The 19451-nt window shown below is 38.7% G+C and overlaps 1 protein-coding gene across 2 annotated transcripts in view; it reads left to right on the plus strand.

Annotated features, from left to right (window-relative positions):
• Positions 1–8824: 8824 nt before the first annotated feature.
• The window catches only part of PIGK (phosphatidylinositol glycan anchor biosynthesis class K), a 71894-nt gene continuing 61267 nt past the window's right edge, over positions 8825–19451 (plus strand). The window contains exons 1-4 of one of the 2 annotated variants that reach the window (XM_071810559.1): positions 8825–8983; positions 9887–10057; positions 14269–14322; positions 16540–16631. In XM_071810559.1, the coding sequence (XP_071666660.1) occupies positions 10046–10057; positions 14269–14322; positions 16540–16631 (158 nt within the window). In that variant the 5' untranslated portion in view covers positions 8825–8983; positions 9887–10045. Of the gene's footprint in view, positions 8984–9886; positions 10058–12484; positions 12698–14268; positions 14323–16539; positions 16632–19451 lie in introns of those variants that run through there. The other variant, XM_065842746.2, reaches the window with a different exon arrangement.

A 19451-nucleotide genomic window follows, 5' to 3' on the forward strand; every position in this document is an offset into this window, starting at 1 on the left:
ATTTTTATATATTCAACATTTATGGGTAAATTAGTGTCTCATCCAATGTCCTGGATTGACTGAGACAAATATTTCCTCTCACACGCTTTCCATGGCATCTTCCCCAGGAATGTGAAATATTTTTGTGTGAAGTCTTGTCTGAGATGTTTGTTCTTTCCTGTAGCTCCCAGGCATTTTGTTCAGTTAGATAACGCTAACAGAAAATAAAAATTCTGGCTGCTCTGCCATAAAAGTATGATCATTATGCACATCTAAATTATTGCTCAAAAAGAGTCATTTCTAGCTAATCCGATTTTTGTTGCCCAAAATCAAATTCCGTGTTGTAGAAATTACCACCTCTGAAAAAATACAGCCATTTAGGAAATCTGTCAGACTGAATGCCTGAAATGTATCTGGAAGGGATATTTTTTGGATCTAATAACATGGTACCTCCTTCTAGAAGTAATTTGTTGCACGTTTGCCTCGGCCAAATCCCCATACTGAAAAAGGGTCACAGGTGGATGCCTTTCGAAGGCTCTGAAGAATATCAGCAACAAAGGATTAAGAATATATTAACTAAATACAAAGCTGGGTTATTTGTCATTTCAGGTATGTAGGTAACGTAAAGGCAGCTGTTAGAGAGTTGGCTGTTTGTCATTTTGCAGTATCCGATCAAGAGTGTGGCTGGAAATCAAGTGGTCTTACTGCCTTAGAAAATAACACAGGATGCAAAAAAACAAGTTCACAGAAATGGGAACATGGATTTGAACTCCAGAGCAGTGCCCAGTCCTGAAAGTACGGGCAGCTCTTCATGGTACGGGGTGAGGCTGAAGGATCCCTTGGGCTTTGCTTCTACCACTTCCCACGCCTTCTGGAGGGGAAGAAGCTACAGTAGAGAGAACAAAATTTCGCTGTCAAAATAATAACAGCTCTGGAAATCCATCTTGAAAACATCTTATGGATCCTGTACCATTGCACTGATGCCTTTTTCATTCTTGTTGATTCCTCCAGTAAATACGTGAAGCTGAAATAATATGAAATTAGTAGGAGGTCAGCTGGAAGATGCTGTTCTGGGCCTTCTCCCGGGTTAAACCAATTACCTAACACCCATAGCCTTCAGTCAAAGCTTAACTAGGTTCTGTGTTTTCAAAAATAACTTCAGAATCCCCCAGTTTTTTGTCTAGTGTCTGTTAAGCTGTCGTTTTTCACATAAGCTGCTGCTCTGCTAGATGTCTTCTTAAAATTAGAACTGATGTCCTTGGATTGATGCACTTATACAGGCTGCTGCAAGAGAGGTGGACCGTTTGAATTTCTAGATTCTGTAAGAGCAACAATTATGTGTAGCCTTTTTACTAGAATGTGTTGAATTACATGCTTCCGATCCAGAAATGGTGTGCATTTTAATGTTAAGGCAGAACTTATTTGCAGCCCCGTGTTGTGCCTAGTGTGGTGTAAATTAATCCAAGATTGTTAAAACAATCTTTTCATTTGAATAAGAAGCCTGTTTCTGAACTCTTGCTACAGTGTTGTTCACATTTTTCTTAAATTTGCTGGTTTTCCTCCCCTTTCTTTTCCACTTTGCTAAACCTTTGTTGTTGTTGTTTTCTGTGGATATCTAAACAGGTTAGTTAAGTGAATTAAAGCACTAATTGAAAGGCAGTGAAAATTCTACCTAGAAAATATAATCTCTGGATCTAATTCTCACTCAGTCCCAGGACCACCATTTTGTGTAACTTTTGTGGACACCAAGATGAATAAAACCTGGGAGGGAAGAAAGAAGATTGTGCGGCTTAAAACTTTGAGGATGCATATTTAAATCTGCTGAGGGGAAAAAAAAAGCCATGATCAAATCACTCCTTAACCTTTGTTTTGATAAACTAAATAGCTGTAGCTTTTACTTTCCAGTTCAGTGTAATCATTCTTTTGACTCTCCCTGAACTCTTTGTGGTTTATCAACAGGCATCTTCAGCAAAGGCATCGAACAGGACTCGCTGTTCCAGAAAAGGTCGCGCCAGTGCCAGGTACTGATGTGCTTCAGCCTGTCTGTAGCATCCTCGTTCTATTTCACGCTGATGGATGGAATTTGTGTAGTGCCCTTGGTGCTGCAGCGGGGTTCACCTTTAGCTGGTTATCCAGCAGGCTCCCAGCAGCTCTGCTTTCCACTCTCTTTTCTCACATAGATTCTTCCACTCTAGGATGAACACCCACTCTTTATTCTTTGATGTATAATTTCATGTACTCGCTTGCAGGCAATTCACCAAGAAACCACTTTGCCCACTACCACTTCCCTAGGCTTTGTTATCTGCCAGCGGTACCAGTGACTTTTTTTTGTACAGCACATGGCCAAAACACAGTTCTAATCCATGAATTCTCCCCAAATAGCCACTGACAGTACAACCATTTCAGTTCATTTTGTTTACTCTTTATGAACTATGGAAATTTGGGTAGCTGTAGGGAAAAGAAATAAAGGAAAACCACAAACAGAGCAAAATTCAGTTAATGAAATCGGCTTGAACTGAATAATGATTTGTGAGTGGTGGTGGTGAGAACAGAAAAGAATTCAAGCACAGCATAAGATTGTTAGAAAGTTTGAATCTCTGCTACTTGTCATTTGGGTTTTATTTCAGTGGTATAATAGATCAGTGCCTTATGACACAATAACCTGTTATTCAATTATATGGTGAAAATCTTCCCTACTTGAAAATCACCTCGATACAAAGTACAGCTCGTGAAAAGATAAACCTCTTGATTTTATTTTTTAATAGGAAGCTAAATGAATTGAAACTAATACCAACTTCCTACATGAAGGGGTTAGGAAAGTCATACCATGATTTCAGGAATTGCTGACACTGAGAAACCCTGTATCTTCACAGGGAAAAAGGGGTGAGTTAGTTTGATACAATTCTTTTTACCCAGATTCCTGGGTTCCTGACTGGGCTCTTTTCAAATAGGAAAGGGCCCATAGGACATTTATAAATACAGACTTTCGTTTCACTGTAGTCAAACAGAAGTACTATTAATTTGGTCAGGTTGTACATGTATGCGAAAGAATAAAAGAAAAGTTAAGACCAAAAAAATCTTGTTTTGTGATGTGATAGTTTTTTAATAATTAGGATTAGCAATGGAATAACGTTGGCATGTGCTCTTGCTGAGAGCAATCCTGACAACAACTGTAGTGCAGTGGTAAAACGTAAAGTCACCTATTTCCCTATTCAGTGTATAGTCAAGTCAGTATTTGGCACAAAGCAGTAGCTATAAAAATGTCAGTCAGCCACTGGTGGTGCTTCAGTCTTAAATAACTTCGTTTCTTTAGAGCTAAAGCTCCGCATGTTTTTCATATTTCATAATGAAGTGAGAAATGACTGTCAAACCCCTCTTTTCTAAACCTAAGAAGGCTGTAATTTGGGCAGATACTGGCTCACAGCTCTGAATTCTATTGTAAAGAACAACTTTGTTTTTAAAGGCGAATTTTAATTTTGATTGAGTTAAGTCCTTTTTCAATGACTTAAGGTTCTTGAACTCATCCATTTAACTTTCTGGTTTTGCATTGCCTTGAATAGAATGCAATATATAGAGATTAAAAGATGCACCTTACATTATAATTAGATAAAAATCAGGATGTAGAACAAGGACAAGTTAAAGAAGTTGCAATTTAAGATACGAGATGAATTGAAAGAAAACATGAGAGAAATTGGGAAAAGTTTTAACCATGGAAATGTTATAATGCTGATTCAAAATTAATCCTGACTTTCTGCTGATGTATAAGAACATTGCCTGAATTTAGTCACCGACTTCACTGAATGTTTTCTTGACAGTATAACAAATGAGAATTGGATCAAACACCTGTTTTTGGTAGACGACACCCTGCCAGACAGCTTATTAATCAAAGGTAACAAAGCAGTTGATGAAACTGTTGTATGATGGTTGAACTTGAACTCAGATTCCACAAAGCATGGGTTGAAAATGTTTGGCTTAATGGGAGAACAGAGTTTAGCCTGATATTGCATAAAGGCTGATACTGAATAGTTTTAAACATTTGAAATTACTAATAATCATCAGCACTTCTTGAATCACCACAATGCTTTTTGTTTCCTGTCATGCTATCCAATAAAAACTAAGTAGTTGTTCAGCTACAGTGCTGAACAGAACCCTTGGCCCTGTCTGACTAATACTGATTAAGATGTTATGTTCTGGAAAGCAAACACAGCCTGGCTGGGTGCTGGAGTCATGGAGAAGGAGAAGCTTGTTACTAAGTTCTGCCCCTATGTGAACGTCTTATTTCAAGAGACAAGTTACTATGAAATGACACAGCCGTACAAGTGACAAACTCTGTGGCTGCAGCTTTCCTATTTATTCATCAATGTTCAGGGGGAAAAAAAATTCATCTTGTGTATTTGAAAAAGTGATCACTTGCTTCAAATGTTTTTCCTTGTCTATTCTGGATCTCAGTGAGTTCACAAAACAAGGCTTGTCAGTATCTTTTATTTCCTTTTATTCAAGTTGTCTTATAAAACTGGAATCACTAATATGTTTTGTCCTGATTATTAAAAAATTTGCAAGTACGGCTGTCTCAAAGTTTACAGCCTTAAAAATGCCTTTCACGGCTCTCAGAACACACAGGCAGTGTATTCTATGCGTTTGAATACTTTGGTACATCAGAAATGAGTTTATTAGCAATAAATTCCAAGCAAGTAATGGTTTTTTGTTTTGCTTTTGGTGGGCGTTTTTGGTTTGGTTTGTTTTTCTGAAGCGTGTATATTCTGTACAACAAATGGATTGGATTCAGGCGTTTTGCTGTAGTCTTTACCGTTTCTTTTGCTGGTGGCTTATAGCTGAGTTGGTACTATTTGGGAAAGATTTGAATATTCAAAGATCTCCTAAAGTACTTCTTCTACATTATACAGCTAAATCACCTACATGTCAGTTTTGGACGGAATCTTTAAAATTGGCCTGTAGTGTAGCTGACATTCTATTGTTCTATATAAGCTGATTGACAATTAATGATATTCTACTGCATTTCCTGGCTTTCTGCTGAAACTTTTTATTCCCTCAGCCTCTGGGCTGCAGAAGAAGAGAATCGTGACTTGTAGATGTAGGCTGTACAGCTTTCCTAGCTGACTTCTTTTATGGAAACAGTGTTATGAGCAATTTCTGGGAAAAAAAAGACTGATTTTACCATTCAATATTACTAATATACACACAGACATCCTCCCTTTCCAAAACAATTTTTTCATTTATGAACCCCTGAAGATTTCCTCGGAGAGAGAAAATACATTTGATTTCTAGAATTCTAAGCAGATAAATAGCCTAATGGATTAATTTATTTCACAATAGGATTTGAAAACCCATATGGCAAGTTTAGATCATCACAACTAGATACAGAATTACTGAAGGAAATGGAAAAGATGGTTTATACTGTTCTGGTTCCTAGGTGAGGATACAAGGCAGGCTCTTTTAGAAACTTGTCAGAAAAATTCATCCGTGGAAGCAAATTTGTATTAAAAATGTTTCTCACAACATGATAATATATTACAACCAAAAAGTGGAGGTTGTTTTCCTTATCTTGCAGAAATACGCAGGCAAACAGAATCAGATAATAGAGCAAAAACAAACATGTAGTAGCAACACCCAAATTTTTGAATCGGATTTGAAGTTTCAAGATGATATGAAATTAACACTGAATGCTTTGAGATCCTTTGGTAAGAGGGGCTATACAGATGCAAACCATTTATTATTTTTATATTTAGCAAAATCAAATTATTATCATCTTTATTCCAAAGCTAAGTAGCAAGTGAACTTATGTACCCTTGGCCTTATATCATTACTTTGATGTCATTGTCCTGAAAATAATAATCTTAATTTGTTTTTAAGCTACTGTATGCAAAACTTTGATCCTGAATTCTTGCAGTCCACAAATAGAGCATATGTTTCTGTACCTGATAAATATATGTATTATTTCCTTGAGACACGTGTAATATGACCATGCAGCTAATAGACCTTAGTCAATAATATGCATTTGACAGGCTTAAACCCTGGATCTTTTATTAAAAACTTGGTTTTTTTGAGAATTCCAAAAGGAAGCTATTTCTTTTTTCTTTTCCCATTGATCAATGCATTGTCAGGAGGTCACATCCTCCAGCCCAGAAAGCTAATAATCTGTTAAACAATGAAAAGAGGATGTCACAGATGCAGATTTAAGTCACCTTTATAATATCTAGAATCCAAACCAGGCACATATTGAATTAATCCATCTTCTGTTTTGACTTTGTGCTATTTGTGGTTTTGGGTCACTGAACAGTAGGGAGCCCGACCATTTCACTGGCCCTGCACATCCCTCCAAAATTGGGATGCATAGCAGGCCCTGAAGCTTTAAATCTTTAATAAGTAGACACTAATGATTATCCTTTAGTAAAGTATTGTTAGCAATATTTTTTTTCCAAGTGCAATATTTTTTTTAACATAACATTATAATAAGAGAAATGAGAGAAATTTTAAGGGAATCCTTGATAATTGCCAGGGAGTTAAAGTGCAAAAAGCCGATTTTCACTGAGATAATACTTCTGCAAATGCATCCATTAAGACACTGATCAGTTGAAACTGATTGACTGGTCGGTGTCTTTTCTCCATACAAAAATCAATCACCTCAAATGAACATGTACATTCAAATGCCTATCTTAAAATGTAAAAGGTCATTAACTGCAGTAAATACAGTTTTACATTTTCATGTAATACATATTTAGCAGCTAAAACTATTATTTCAGGTCACAGAACAGGACAGAGTTGTAGAAACAACAGGCACATATTCATGTGTTAGTAATTCCTGTTATCACTAGGACTTTTTCTTGATGGTGTCTTGCAGTTAGAAAAATCTTATCAGGAGACACTCCTTAACATGAAGATAAAGACGGTTAAAAAGAAAGTGTTTGGCATCTTTTATTCGTGAGAGAGTTGCAGAACAATATAGAAAAACTTCCATAGATTTGATAGCTGAATGCCTTCTCATGTAGGCCTTCTCTTCAGTTTACATAATATCCCAATCAATTTAAGCCACACAATTTGGCTTTTAGGAAAGCAAGTATTCGGGGGAGTGCCTAGTCACCAGTTTACTTTCTTGCTGAATGTGTTACTTGGTTTCATCCAGACTCTCTGCTTAATAATAACTCATTTAATTTTTTAAGTAAAATTTCCCCTTGCAGTGTAATGGAGAAAAGGCCTCTTAGTGACCTTCTGCACAGGATGGAATTTCAACAAGATTGCATTCTTATAAATCATAGCAAAATCTGGCTCCCAAGCATTATGATTTCAATTTATGAAGTCATTCTGGCAGTCCTACTTGGGAACAGCTTCCAGTAAATACACTCAAAGAAATAGGTACTTTTAATTTCAAAGAGCGCCGTTAGAATTTACAGCATATTGAAGTGCTTAGTTCAGCATGAGTACTTTCCAACTGATCCGTAGCAGCTTTTACCGTCTCCTGCTAAATGAATCTACAGAGGGACCAAACGTTCTGCTTTACGCAGTCTGAGTAGTCAGAGAAATTACTAAGGTTTGCTGAGCCGCTGCCACTTTTGTTCACAGCCTAACAGCTGCTCTAAAAAGTACAAGTGAGCTTTCGTCTACATTTTTGGGGGCTGTTTTGATCTACTCTGCCCCACAACTCCTGGAAAAACAAATCATCATGCGTATTTATGGTTTTAAAAGTTAAACAATTCCTCTGTTGAGAATATTTCTTCAGATTTCTTAATGGCCTATTTATTGATTCATCTTAAATTTTGCTTCTCGAGTGCAATCTTCCACTAATCAGTTCTAGTAACATTTCAGTACTCATCACACAGTGATCTACATAACCTTTCCTGGCAATTTACCGGATCCAGTTTTAGTCACTGTTCAAATATTTAATGTTAATCAGTGTTGCTGTACTTGGTATATGAGTAACCTTTTTTAACGTTGACTCAGTGCTCGTCGTATATCTTATTTCTAATACAATTTTCATATATTCTATCTAATACATTTTCAAGCAAAGCTGATGTGTTTTCAGCCTTTAATTTTTAAAACCTGGGGTTTGTTTTCTCACATAGCTGATGAGTAGTCCTCAATGGAGTGAAAAAACGCTTGCTTGCAAAGGAAGAAAATCACCTGGAGGACAAAAGGATATATTTAGATTGGAGGCTGTAGAGTAGTCTAAGAATACACACAATAACTTTAAGTAGTAGTTTGGGAGCTAAAATGAGTCCATCAGCAACACGGCCCTTTACTTGAGTTAATTTAACCAGCGGAGCTGAGACCACGTCAGCGCAGTCACCGCAGGGACAACTTGCCTGAGACCTTCAGATGCTTGGTGTGTTTGGGACACGTGACAGGTTTATCATAAAGATCTCAGAAGTGGTAGTGGAATAAAAATGATGATTCTTAATGTTCTAAGACACGATGTATTGGATCCATGAGTAAAACCACGGTTATACACTTAGCTTTATTTAAGGCAATTTAATTAATATTCTCATCTTTTTCCCTATGAAGTCCACAAATTTTCTATTTGAGAATGAGCCCTTTTGAAATATGAATGGGAAAATACAATGGAGAGGGTAATTTTAATTTTATTTTTTTTCTGCTGTATTTTTCACATATTTTGTTATTTTAATGAGTGAGAATGTTTTGACAAGTTTTCAACATTGTTTTCTATCGAGAAAAATACTGATGCACTGAGAGCAAAGGTGATCTGCATTCATATTTCATGACTGCCATTATACCTAATAAACTATGTCAACAAGTTGCCACTGCTTTTTCATAATTTGTTTTCTCATATTTTACTTATTTTACCAACAGGATAAGCTGTTGGAACCATTTGTAACCTCATGTCTTCTGAAGATTAAATACTGGATTATTACACAATTCAACATTATGGAAACTCCATGTCTGGTGATGTTTGTGTCGTTAATGACAGAACAGAAGTGATGACAAGGTAGATGATTAATTCATCAAGAACAAATGTCAACTGAATTTCATTGTAAGTTTCAAGGGTTTTGTCTCTGTTCTATTCTGCTCAAAAGACACTGTAAAAAATGATGTCTATAATTTCACTTTGTAAATAGCCTTAAAAAATATTGTCTATTTTGATTCTGATTTAGAGGTAAGCAACTTGATGCTATGGATGAACAGAAGGGTACGTTCTAATATGTTTAATCAGTGTTTTGAAATAATCTATTGAGAAACACAGTCCAGTACAATTGCTTCAGCAATTATCAGAAGCAAGTCTTCTTTCAAGGCATTTTCATTTGGAAGTTCTGTATCTGTTACACTCAACATATTACTTTTGCATATCTTTAATCAGTATTACTTTGCTACTGTAACTATTTTTAAGTACAAAGATTCTAGTCTTCCACTAACAGAAATTGAAAAAAACACCCAAATGAATAAGATCAATCATTAATTTGATGACTGTTGTTTTATCCAGGTTCTATATTTGAAGACAGCCATTTTATCTGCTCAGATACTAAACTGTAGTAGACTTGTTTGAACAGCACAAAAACCTCAAGCAATATAAAAATGGGAGTTTTCTGATTTTTTTTACAGTCAAAATGAATAAAGTAATAAATCTGCATTTTTTTAGTGAGATAATACAGTTGAGCTATTCTTGATGATTCCTTAAGAATCAGTCTTGTTGACTTACTTCATTGCAAGAGTTGCTTTTCATTTTTCTTTTTGCAGCATATTAAATACAGCCAAAGACATATTTCTTTATTTCCTACAGTAGAAAATTACCAGGCAGCACATGCAAATCTGGTGAAAACAAACACAGAACAAGGATCAAGAGTACAGAAGAAGGAAAAGATACACTATGATACTTATAGGTAATATAATCAAGGTTAAAGCCAACAAAATTAAAGATCATTGGTATTTTTGTTTGCAGCTGCGCTTTGACATTAAGAGCCGGCTAAACCCTTCTATAGATTGCAGAACCAGCTACAAATAACCCGTGAAAAACAGCAGCAATATTGACTGGACAAGTTGCTTAAACTGTTATGATTATTGGTGAAACCTGGTGTCCTAAACATCTCATCCCCTACACATGATCTTTCAGGTAAGGATAATTTGCTACAGTTCTTGACTGCACAGCACAAATAGCAGACATCTGCTTGTAGAGTCCATAGGTGATAACCTATGCTTACATCATTCCAATGCCACATGACAGAAATCTGTAGGGTTTTTTTTTCCATATCCTTTTTTTTAATGTAGCAAATAATACACAGTGACCTTAAAAGAGTGTTATTAAAGCTAAAAAGTGGACTATTTCAGAGAATGACAAAATTAAGGTCACTTGTGATGCAAATTTCAGAAGGTTCGGGAGTTTTTAAGTGAACAGGATGTTTTTAGGTCCTATTCAAAGAAAAGGTGTTTCTTACTTGTCATGTTAGGAATGTTTCTTGGTTAGCTCAAGTTACCTTTTTGTAACACATGACCTAACTTTTCATTCAGTATGAACATCAGGACTTATGCCTGGTTCAAAGATGCAACATCTGGATACAGCTGATGACATTATTTCTATGGGAAAAGCTGTTGACCAAAATGCATGGTACCAAAGGACAAATATTTGTGATAAGTGCAAAGAGCAAAGGATTAGATTAACAGAAAGAAGTCAAAGAGTTGAGACCATTTGTATTTGTCACATGTTACCTGCCTAACTCTGTGTGGGAGCCAAGAGGTAATAAGGAATTAACCAAGTCAAAGTGCATGAAATCAACTCACCAGTTTATAAAACTGCATGAGTACGTGCTCCAAAAGATAGCTGCCCCTCCTCAGTGTCACCAACACAACTTGAACACATCTAAGAATGATTGGAGACCTAAGCGGAAGTAATTGAAAGGGCAAAGAAAAAGCTCAAGTTTGGTTCTAGACTTAAAATTAATTTAGCTTTCCGGAGCAAGAAGATAAACAGTGTGGCTCACAAGCAGGCAACAATGGACACAGATGCTCAAAGCACTTCTCAGTAGGTGTGTTCAGGCACAACAGGAGCTGGTGGCTGCAGTCATTGAAAGGGACTAAGTTCATTAGCTTTAGGTGCAAAATTAGAAGGTGATCCAATCACAGGTGATTATTTTATCAAGGAAACCAGTGATGCTTTCAAACAGCAAATGTGATGTTATTGAAATTCCAACACCAATACATGGAAATATGCTTGTCTGAGAAAGTCATTACTGATGACAAGTACATGGAGCAGGAAATAGCTTCCACGGTTCAGGGCAGATTCTGAATCTTCACTAATGGAAGGCATCAGGCAATTGAACAAAGGTGTTGACAGGATGCATTAGTGGAAATAATAGAATCATACCAAGCAGTTCAATAGATTGAAATAAAAATCTGATGATTCATGGGCTCTGAGGCGAGGCTAGAGCAAGGCGTCTTCACGAAACATCTACTTTTGGATTCCCCCCCTTCTCCCCACCAAATGTGGTCCCTCTGCCCTCAAGGCAGCTCTGCCCTGCAGCCACCAAGGCCTGAGGCCACCCTTGGTCACCGTGTCCCCTGCCCTTCTGCTCACTTGTCGATGAAGTCTGTTATCTGCAGTGCAAAAACCCGCCAGTTAGCGCTCAGAGACATGACACTGTTTTATTACAGAGTTGCACGAGTCTGGATTACAGTAGCTTTCCCTGAAAGAAGTTTCCCTGGGATATTTATATGCAAAAAGTAACAAAAATTCCTCCTATCTAATACAAAGTTTCACCTGTCTAGTGCATATTCACACCATGGTGTTGAAGGATGCACTGGAACGTTTTGCCATGTCAGCTTGTTATTTCTGCACAGGGCACAAAGCCTCCGGTGGTCCCTGGTGGTCGTTTGGGGATGAAAGCCCCTCACTCACATTGTCCCTGTATGGCATTGAGTCATCTCAGGACATAATTCTGCTGGCCCGTTGCAGAGTTTCAACAGACGTCCAGGATGCCTGAGAAGTAGCTATGAAGCCACTGTTATCAAACTACAGTTACATTTTGAGCTAACTAGTGAGCTTCTCATCCTTGCAGCATCTTGTATATTTCTTTGGTCGACTTGTTCTCAAGGCCTAAGCAAAATTTCATAGTTATCTCAAGTCTTAGCAGCTGCTATGCGCTGAGGATCAAAGCACACACTATTAGACAAAACCCATATAGAAGGCTTGAATATTTGTAAGGCATTAAGCATGGAAGCTTAAAAAGATGTTTTAAATTTCAACAATGCCCAGCGATTTGAGCATATTTTTAAAAGAAGACTGAGATAAATGGCTGTGGTTAACCCCTAAGAGCCCCCCGAGCCAAAGGCGAGATGCGAGGCCACCGTGTTTCCTCCCGCCCGCCGGGCTGGACAAGCTCAGGGCTGCGCTGTCCCTGCGGCAGAGCCCAGCGGTGAGATCCGCTGCCGCTACCGCCTCGGCGCTGTGAAAACCGAATTCAAAGCAAGCTCCCCGGGGGCTGGCGGAGCTCCGAGCCGTGACAGAGCCTGGCGGGGCTCAGAGCGGGGGAACCGTCCTCCAAGCGCCGGCGGAGAACCGGCCGCAGCGGGCACAGCCCTGGCTCGGCGGCGCGGAGCAGGCGCAGAGGCCGCTTCGCCCCTTCCGGCGGCGGCGGCCGGAGCCCGGCGGAGGAGGCGCGGTAAGATGGCGGCTCCGGTTCCCGCCGCCTGCTGGGTCCGTGCGGCCGCAGCCCTGCTCCTGGGGTGCTGCGGCGCAGCGCTCGCCAGCGGCGTCCAGGTACGAACAGCCGGAGGGGGGATAGGGCGGGCGGCGCTGCAGGCTCTGTGCTGCCGGTTCCCCCATTGCCTCCCCCCGCAGGCACAGCCCGCTCCGGGGGCCGCGCCGGTGGAGCGGCCCTGGGGCGCTCGTAGCGCTCTGCGAAGGGCCGAAATCTGCTCTGCAGAGCCGAGGGGCTGCCGGTGCCCGCGCTGCGCTGCCTCCCCGGGCGGGCGGACCCTCCCCCGGCTCCGCCTCGTTCGGCCCCGGGCGGGGGCACTGCGGGGCTGCCCGGCTCGGGGTCGCTGCTCTGGGGATGCGGGACAGTGCGGTCCGGGCACTGCGGGGTCGGCAGGCCCGTGTGACTTGTTTAAACTGTTTAAAGTTAACTCCACCCGTCTTTTAATACGTTTGCAGGTTTCCGAAACGCAGTTTCTCTTTGGCTGCAGAGTGCAACTTTCAGTAGTTGGCGTTATAAGTTCCGTCTCCGGACACTTGCCGGCTGAATTATGTGTCGATAGAGTTTCTTTGGTTAAAAACCAGGGTTGGGGTGGTGGGCAGTTTCCCAGGCGGTGGAGCTGCCCTGCACACCTGGGCTGATCAACATGTGGTTCTCACAGGTGTGAGGCGTTTACACACAGAAGGAGCTCATATATTTTAAGTGGGAGTAATTTCATTTTTCAATAATTATGCTTTTTGCACAGTGCCCACACTACATCTGGAGTGTTGTTTGCATTTGAATTCTGCTTTTTTTAGCAAAATGTTACACTTGAAATTAATTACAATTTTTTTTAATTAAAATAGCCAATAGGAATATTTTCAGAGTCTTTGCATTGCTAATTACATTGCAAATTGTTTACTACATGAAGCACAGTATATTTTACATATATTTTAACAACTGCTTTTTTTGTTACTGTGTGTCCTGTGTGAGCCCACAGGTGTCAGCCCTGTGTCCCAGAGTCTGATTAAGAATCAGCAAGTCTGGATTCTTGCTCTGGGACAGACTCGATCCCTTACCTCTGGGAAGTCTTATCCTCTCTCTGTGCCCTGATTTATGCCGTCTCCTCTGTGAAGCATAGTGGGAACTATTGATAACACAGATCACGGGGAATTTTGTTGTTGTCAGCTCCTTATTTTGGAAGATAAATGTAACCACCTTGGAGTTAAAATGGGTTTAAATTGCAGATTCGCTTACCTGCTGTTGAAAAGATGAGAGGAACAAAGAAAACAGAAATTAATCCAAGTCTCTTTTCTCATTAAGGAAGAAGCTGCAGGTCAATAAATAATTCTATTTTGTTCTTGGAGTGTCCTTTGGAATAGAGATGTGTTGGCTGTTTTAACTAAGCTGAAAGTGACTAATTCTTACTCCTTTGTTATTTTGCAAGTTTCAGGGAAAGAATTGGAGCAATTAGCTTGCATGAAATGTACAAAAGGGAGTAAGTAAAACTTCCTCTTGAAGCTTTTGTAAGGTTTATTCAGTGTTAAGGTGTGGTAAACATGCATCAAACACTGTTCTGTGGAAACAACAAAAATATGAGTGGTCATTTCTTTCTTATTGCTGATAAACATCTAATATTTTCTCCATTTTTCAGGATCAAGCAGAACAGTTCTTTAAAAGTGGACATACAAATAACTGGGCAGTTTTGGTAAGTGTGATCCAGATAGTTTTCTTCCAATAAAAAAGACAATTTTTCATCAGGAAAATTCTGTTCATTTGTAAGAAACGGAAAGATAAAGATTTTGAAATGAATGAAAGATTTGAAACTTTACTACACTATAATAAAATTATTTTTTCAGCACGACTGCATTTCAGGCACTCAAAATGTCTGGCTACGTGGCAGGATTCATAAAACGAAGGTTCTGCCAGCATTAAAACAGTTCAATTGCCATATTGCATATTGAACAAAAGCGTAATTCTGATATCAGAGATGTATATTTCTTTGACCAGAAAGGTGCAATTTATTTCTGATTTTTCTGCTTACTCAACCTGTTAACTTGTGATAACAGGCTTAGAATAAAAAAGAAAATCAGGCAACATAATGTTTAGATAAACTGTTCTTATCCTGTTTTTTTTTCCTTTGCCATGAGTCTTTTATTAGCTTTGAATCATGCTACACGATTGCTTCTTAATCACAATTCAGGTCTTAATGACTAATTTGTTTCAGAACACTGTTGTAATTACTCAGTAGCAGCTGTTTGTTTTCCAGATACTAAAATCGAGCAATACAAATGGAAGGCTAACAGTAGTTAATTGAATTAGAAAGAATAATGGATATATTTTACAAAGTACAAACTTGTAACTATTAAAACGTAAAGTACTGCTTTAATGCTATTAACAAATAGGTGCTTTTATTAGTACCCATAAAAACACACAAAGAAAGTGGAAAATTAGGTTCAAGGAGCTATACTTTCTGTCCTTAACAAATTTGCTGCTGGTTATATTTTTTCGATAGTTCATGATTAAGCTTTATAACAGTTGCTACTTTTTTTTTAATGAGTAAAATATGGATGGTTTTACTGCTATCAGGCACTTCCAGCCTGGGATCATACTGGAATCCCATCTCATTAGTCGCTTGAATTAAATGCTGTGGAGTGAATAGCTGTATTTAAAGAATAGACACGTTTTGCACTGTGTTGTAAGGAAGGTGATGGACGAAAGGGGCAGGTGACAATGTCTGGAAATGTCACAGCGAGACTGGCCACCGTTAGTTTTCAGAGCCTTAAATGTTGCTGAAAGGCAAGTGTTCTCATGGACTGATTCCCATGGGCTGTTTTGAAATTTCTGATTGACGGGATGATCGACACGCAAGGGGATCCTTTCAGGCTGAATTTTTATTGTAATTTAAGCTACTACTCATTTATTTTTATGAGAAGGCTAGAGAATAAGGTGCTACGTAGTATAACTTAAAGATGTTTCTATTTAAATTAGAACTGTACATTTAAAGCTGAAAAATGAAAAAACTGTCTTAAATGCTCGTTCCTATGTCTCTATTTTTGTGGTTTTAAAGTCACCCCTTCTAAAATGCTGCTTCTTTTGCCTATTTGAAAGGCATGTAAAAGAGAAGGAAGTTTGTTTCCAAAGGAGAACTCCTGTCCTTGGTGTGGAACAAACAAAAAGTAGTGAAGCTGGGTTAAACAGAAGGACGATGATAAGGCTACGAAGGAGCTACAGCAGATTGCCTCTGAAGGTTTTTGTTTAAATCTCATTGGTTTGAGGTTTTTGAGGACAGATTAAATAATATCCAACCAAGGGAGTAGTTGTAAGTACAAGAATGGCTGATCCTCAACTCTTCACCAGTTAGAACAGTAGAGCCTGAACTCTTTTGAGATTTTTGAGAATTTATATTCAGATTTTGGTTAGAGCTCGCTTAGCTCTTTATTATATTTGACTCCTTAAACGCAAACGTCCTCAGTGCATTTTCCCCTGTGTGTGAATTCTGCACAGCTTCACTTACTCCTTTGTGGTGGAATGGATTTGTTACTGACATGAGAACTCTGCCTTTGATTTTTCTTTCATTTGATATGGAGAAAGGAAATGAAAAATTCAGCTTATCCACTTGCTATTGCTGAATGATTCCCAGAAGTGCCACTGTATATACTTAGTTGGGTTTAACGACAATTTTTCCGTGAGTCAGTTAACATTTTTTTTAACTTCCATTTTCAGCATTTGTTGCTTTGGAACAATGAAGGTTTATATGTCTTATATCACAAGTTTCTTGATGTTGCTGTGTTCTTTCCGGTTTGTTACAAGTTTGCTGATACTCCTATAATCATGTTCTTCTGATGCAATGTGCCAGGGCAATTTGTATCTTTCACACTAGTTAATACACTTTTTTTTTTCTTTCCCTCCTTAAAAATTCAAGGTGTGCACATCTCGGTTCTGGTTTAATTATCGTCATGTGGCAAATACTCTTTCAGTATACAGAAGTGTCAAGAGACTGGGCATTCCTGATAGGTGAGGGAATCTTGGTGAATACATTGTTTTTGCAAATGTGCTATTAAAGGTCTCGTGTTGTCTGAAGTGGTATAAAAATACATTTCTCTTCCCAGTTTAACTGCGTAAAAGTAAAAAGGAAGGACGCGATCACATCAGCGTGTTGAAAAGTGCAGCAGTGTTGTTCCAACGGCAAAACACAAGGTTATATAATAAAACTTCCAGTTGGAACAGATTAATTAGATGAAAAACATGAGGAGCTATCCAGGCACTAAAATGTACCACTTAGTAAACTGGTGAAAGCATAACATGCAAATTGAAAAGTGCGTTCCTACTCTTGGGTATGGCTTTTGTTGTACGTTAATTTCCTTGCAGTGTGGAGGTGTTAGCAACCCTAACTGTACTCAAATGTAAGATTTCCACATCTACAACTACAATGAGAGTCTCTAAACTAAAGGCCCTGAACAAAGCAGCTCTTACATATTGAAAGTAGCCTTGAAAAACCCATTTTGTGTGATGTTTGTAGAGAAACCAGAAGCTTTGTCCGTTAAATTGTGCCTCTCTAGTGATGGTACAATGGTGAAAGTACTATCCTTTCTTTGATAACAAGATTAGGAAGGTGAACAAACTGTTCTGAAGTGTCTTTTCGTTGTGTTCCTGCTGGAAGTTCTGGGGTATTTGTACAGGTCCATCCAGCTGTTTTGGAATGCAAGTTACTTGCACCAGAACTGTGGAAGCAAATTCTAGGCACCAGCACCCAATGAATATTAGGCCAAATGTATCCATAGGCTCCTATGGAAATCCTGCTGGTCCTGGTTTTTAATGTTAGTTTTAATGCTAGTTTCTCCATCATGTCGCCCAAAGAGGTATGGCCCTCTCCAGTTCTGCAAATTGCATGTTCTGCTGGATTAAATTTGTATGACTTTTTTTGTCCAAGTCCAAAACTAGTATGTGGAGTCTTCACTTAGCTTCCACTCAACCGTGAATGCAGTGGCAGTATCATCATGTTTCCTGTGTTTATTTTGAAAGAGGGGATGTTGAAACCTAATTTTTGGAAGCATTTGGTGGCTATAAATCCAAGGGAACATACTGCCTAAGCACTATGGGCTGAAAGCTACAGAAATATGTAATTTTATTTTGCAAATCTCATTTAGAAGCATCTGTCATATTTCCTGTGTAATTTTTGAAACCGAGTTGCCCTGAACACTACCTTAGAAATTATTTCAATAGCGCTACCCTTAGCTGAGAACTTTCATCTTCGCTGCATCCATCCATCCATCCATCTTCACCATTAACGTCAAAATAAATGGCAGTTTTAGAAATAACCACAAAACCTACAGCACGGCTGGAGATTTCTGTTGTTCAGTAGCCTGATCTATTTCTTATTCATACCAAAGGATCTGGAAATTGAGAATCCAGGAATGTTTGAGGCTAAGGTCAGGAATAAGACATTGGAGAAGACCTAGAGAGGGTACACCCATTTTTTTCCCATTTGCAGCAATTTCTACATGGATTTGAGTGGGTTTCTCCCTTAGACAGACTTCTTCCTCTACCTGTTTTCCTCTCTTTGCTGCAAAACCTCATTAAAAACACAACACCACCACCAACAAAAAACTCTACAAAACACCAAAAAATGACCCCCAAAATCACATCTTAAAAAGAAACATTTATCACATTTGATTTTTTTCTTTGAGAGGTTTGCACATAGGTTCATTTTGAATGGAACTATATCAGTTTGGTGGCTTAAAGAGATGTCAACCACCAGCAGAACTCATTAGGAAAATGGGTGGTGGTTTCATAAACGCAAGTTGCTCTGGTGTATTGACTTGTGGGCACAATGCTCCAATTCATAAAAGTTTCGCTAAAAAATACCCCAAGCCAGAATGAATCTGGAATTTCTTTTTGATTCCTGCAATCATTATGCAGTATAAGTGAACGATGACAAGCGCAGGAGCAGTGTTTAAATAACAAGACACGGTTGAATTTATAACTGTGTTCCTGAGAGTCTAAGTTGGCACCGTTCTCCTGCAGGATACAGGTTTTGTTTTGTAAGCATTGCTTGTGAGAACACAGAGAGGAGAAACTACAGCATGTTTCAAAATGATGGAGCCAATTTCATATATACGTGATTTCAAATTGGGTCCGTCTTTTGGAAACACCTTGTATATCCAAGACTGGGTTGTCTAAGGAGAGAACTGACTTCACCATGTTCCAGACATCTCTGGCACATTCTTGCTAGTGCTGACAGTCTCCAGTGACTACTTGTTATTTCGTATTTTGACCCAAACCTGACCCTGGCAGGTGAAATACAGATCTCTGGATGCATGCAAATTTGGAACAGCTTTATAATGTGCTGTTCTTTCTTCTTGATACTATGAAATGCTGGGTTGGGTGTTTTTTTTCTTGGCACTATTAAGAAGACAAAATGCCTGGTGTCAACCCACTTGTGTTCTTCAGGAAAATTCCATTAATACACATAATCATACAGTGGTGTATCAGATGTAGTATAATGGTTTGAGAAATGTGCAGGAGCTCCTCAAATGTAATTAAAATTGTCATAATGTTTTTAATTGATCTGTCTGAGAGGATACAAACAGGCTGGGGTTTCTTCCATGGAGCTGCATGAAGTGATTTACTACCCCATAAAAATCTCCAAATTATTTATAGAGTTCTGCCAGCCTAGATCAAGGCAAGTCCGTATCATGAAGTTGCTAATGTCAACTACTCTTGTGCTCATCTTTGGCCTAACTTAATCCTGTAGAGAACTAACAGCCAGCTGCATATCTCTGTGTGTGGTATCTTTATAATAGTGAAGATCCAGATAAGGAAATAGAGTGTAAC

The sequence above is a fragment of the Patagioenas fasciata genome, chromosome 6, assembly GCF_037038585.1.
Source record: "Patagioenas fasciata isolate bPatFas1 chromosome 6, bPatFas1.hap1, whole genome shotgun sequence".
Taxonomy (NCBI): Eukaryota; Metazoa; Chordata; class Aves; order Columbiformes; family Columbidae; genus Patagioenas; species Patagioenas fasciata.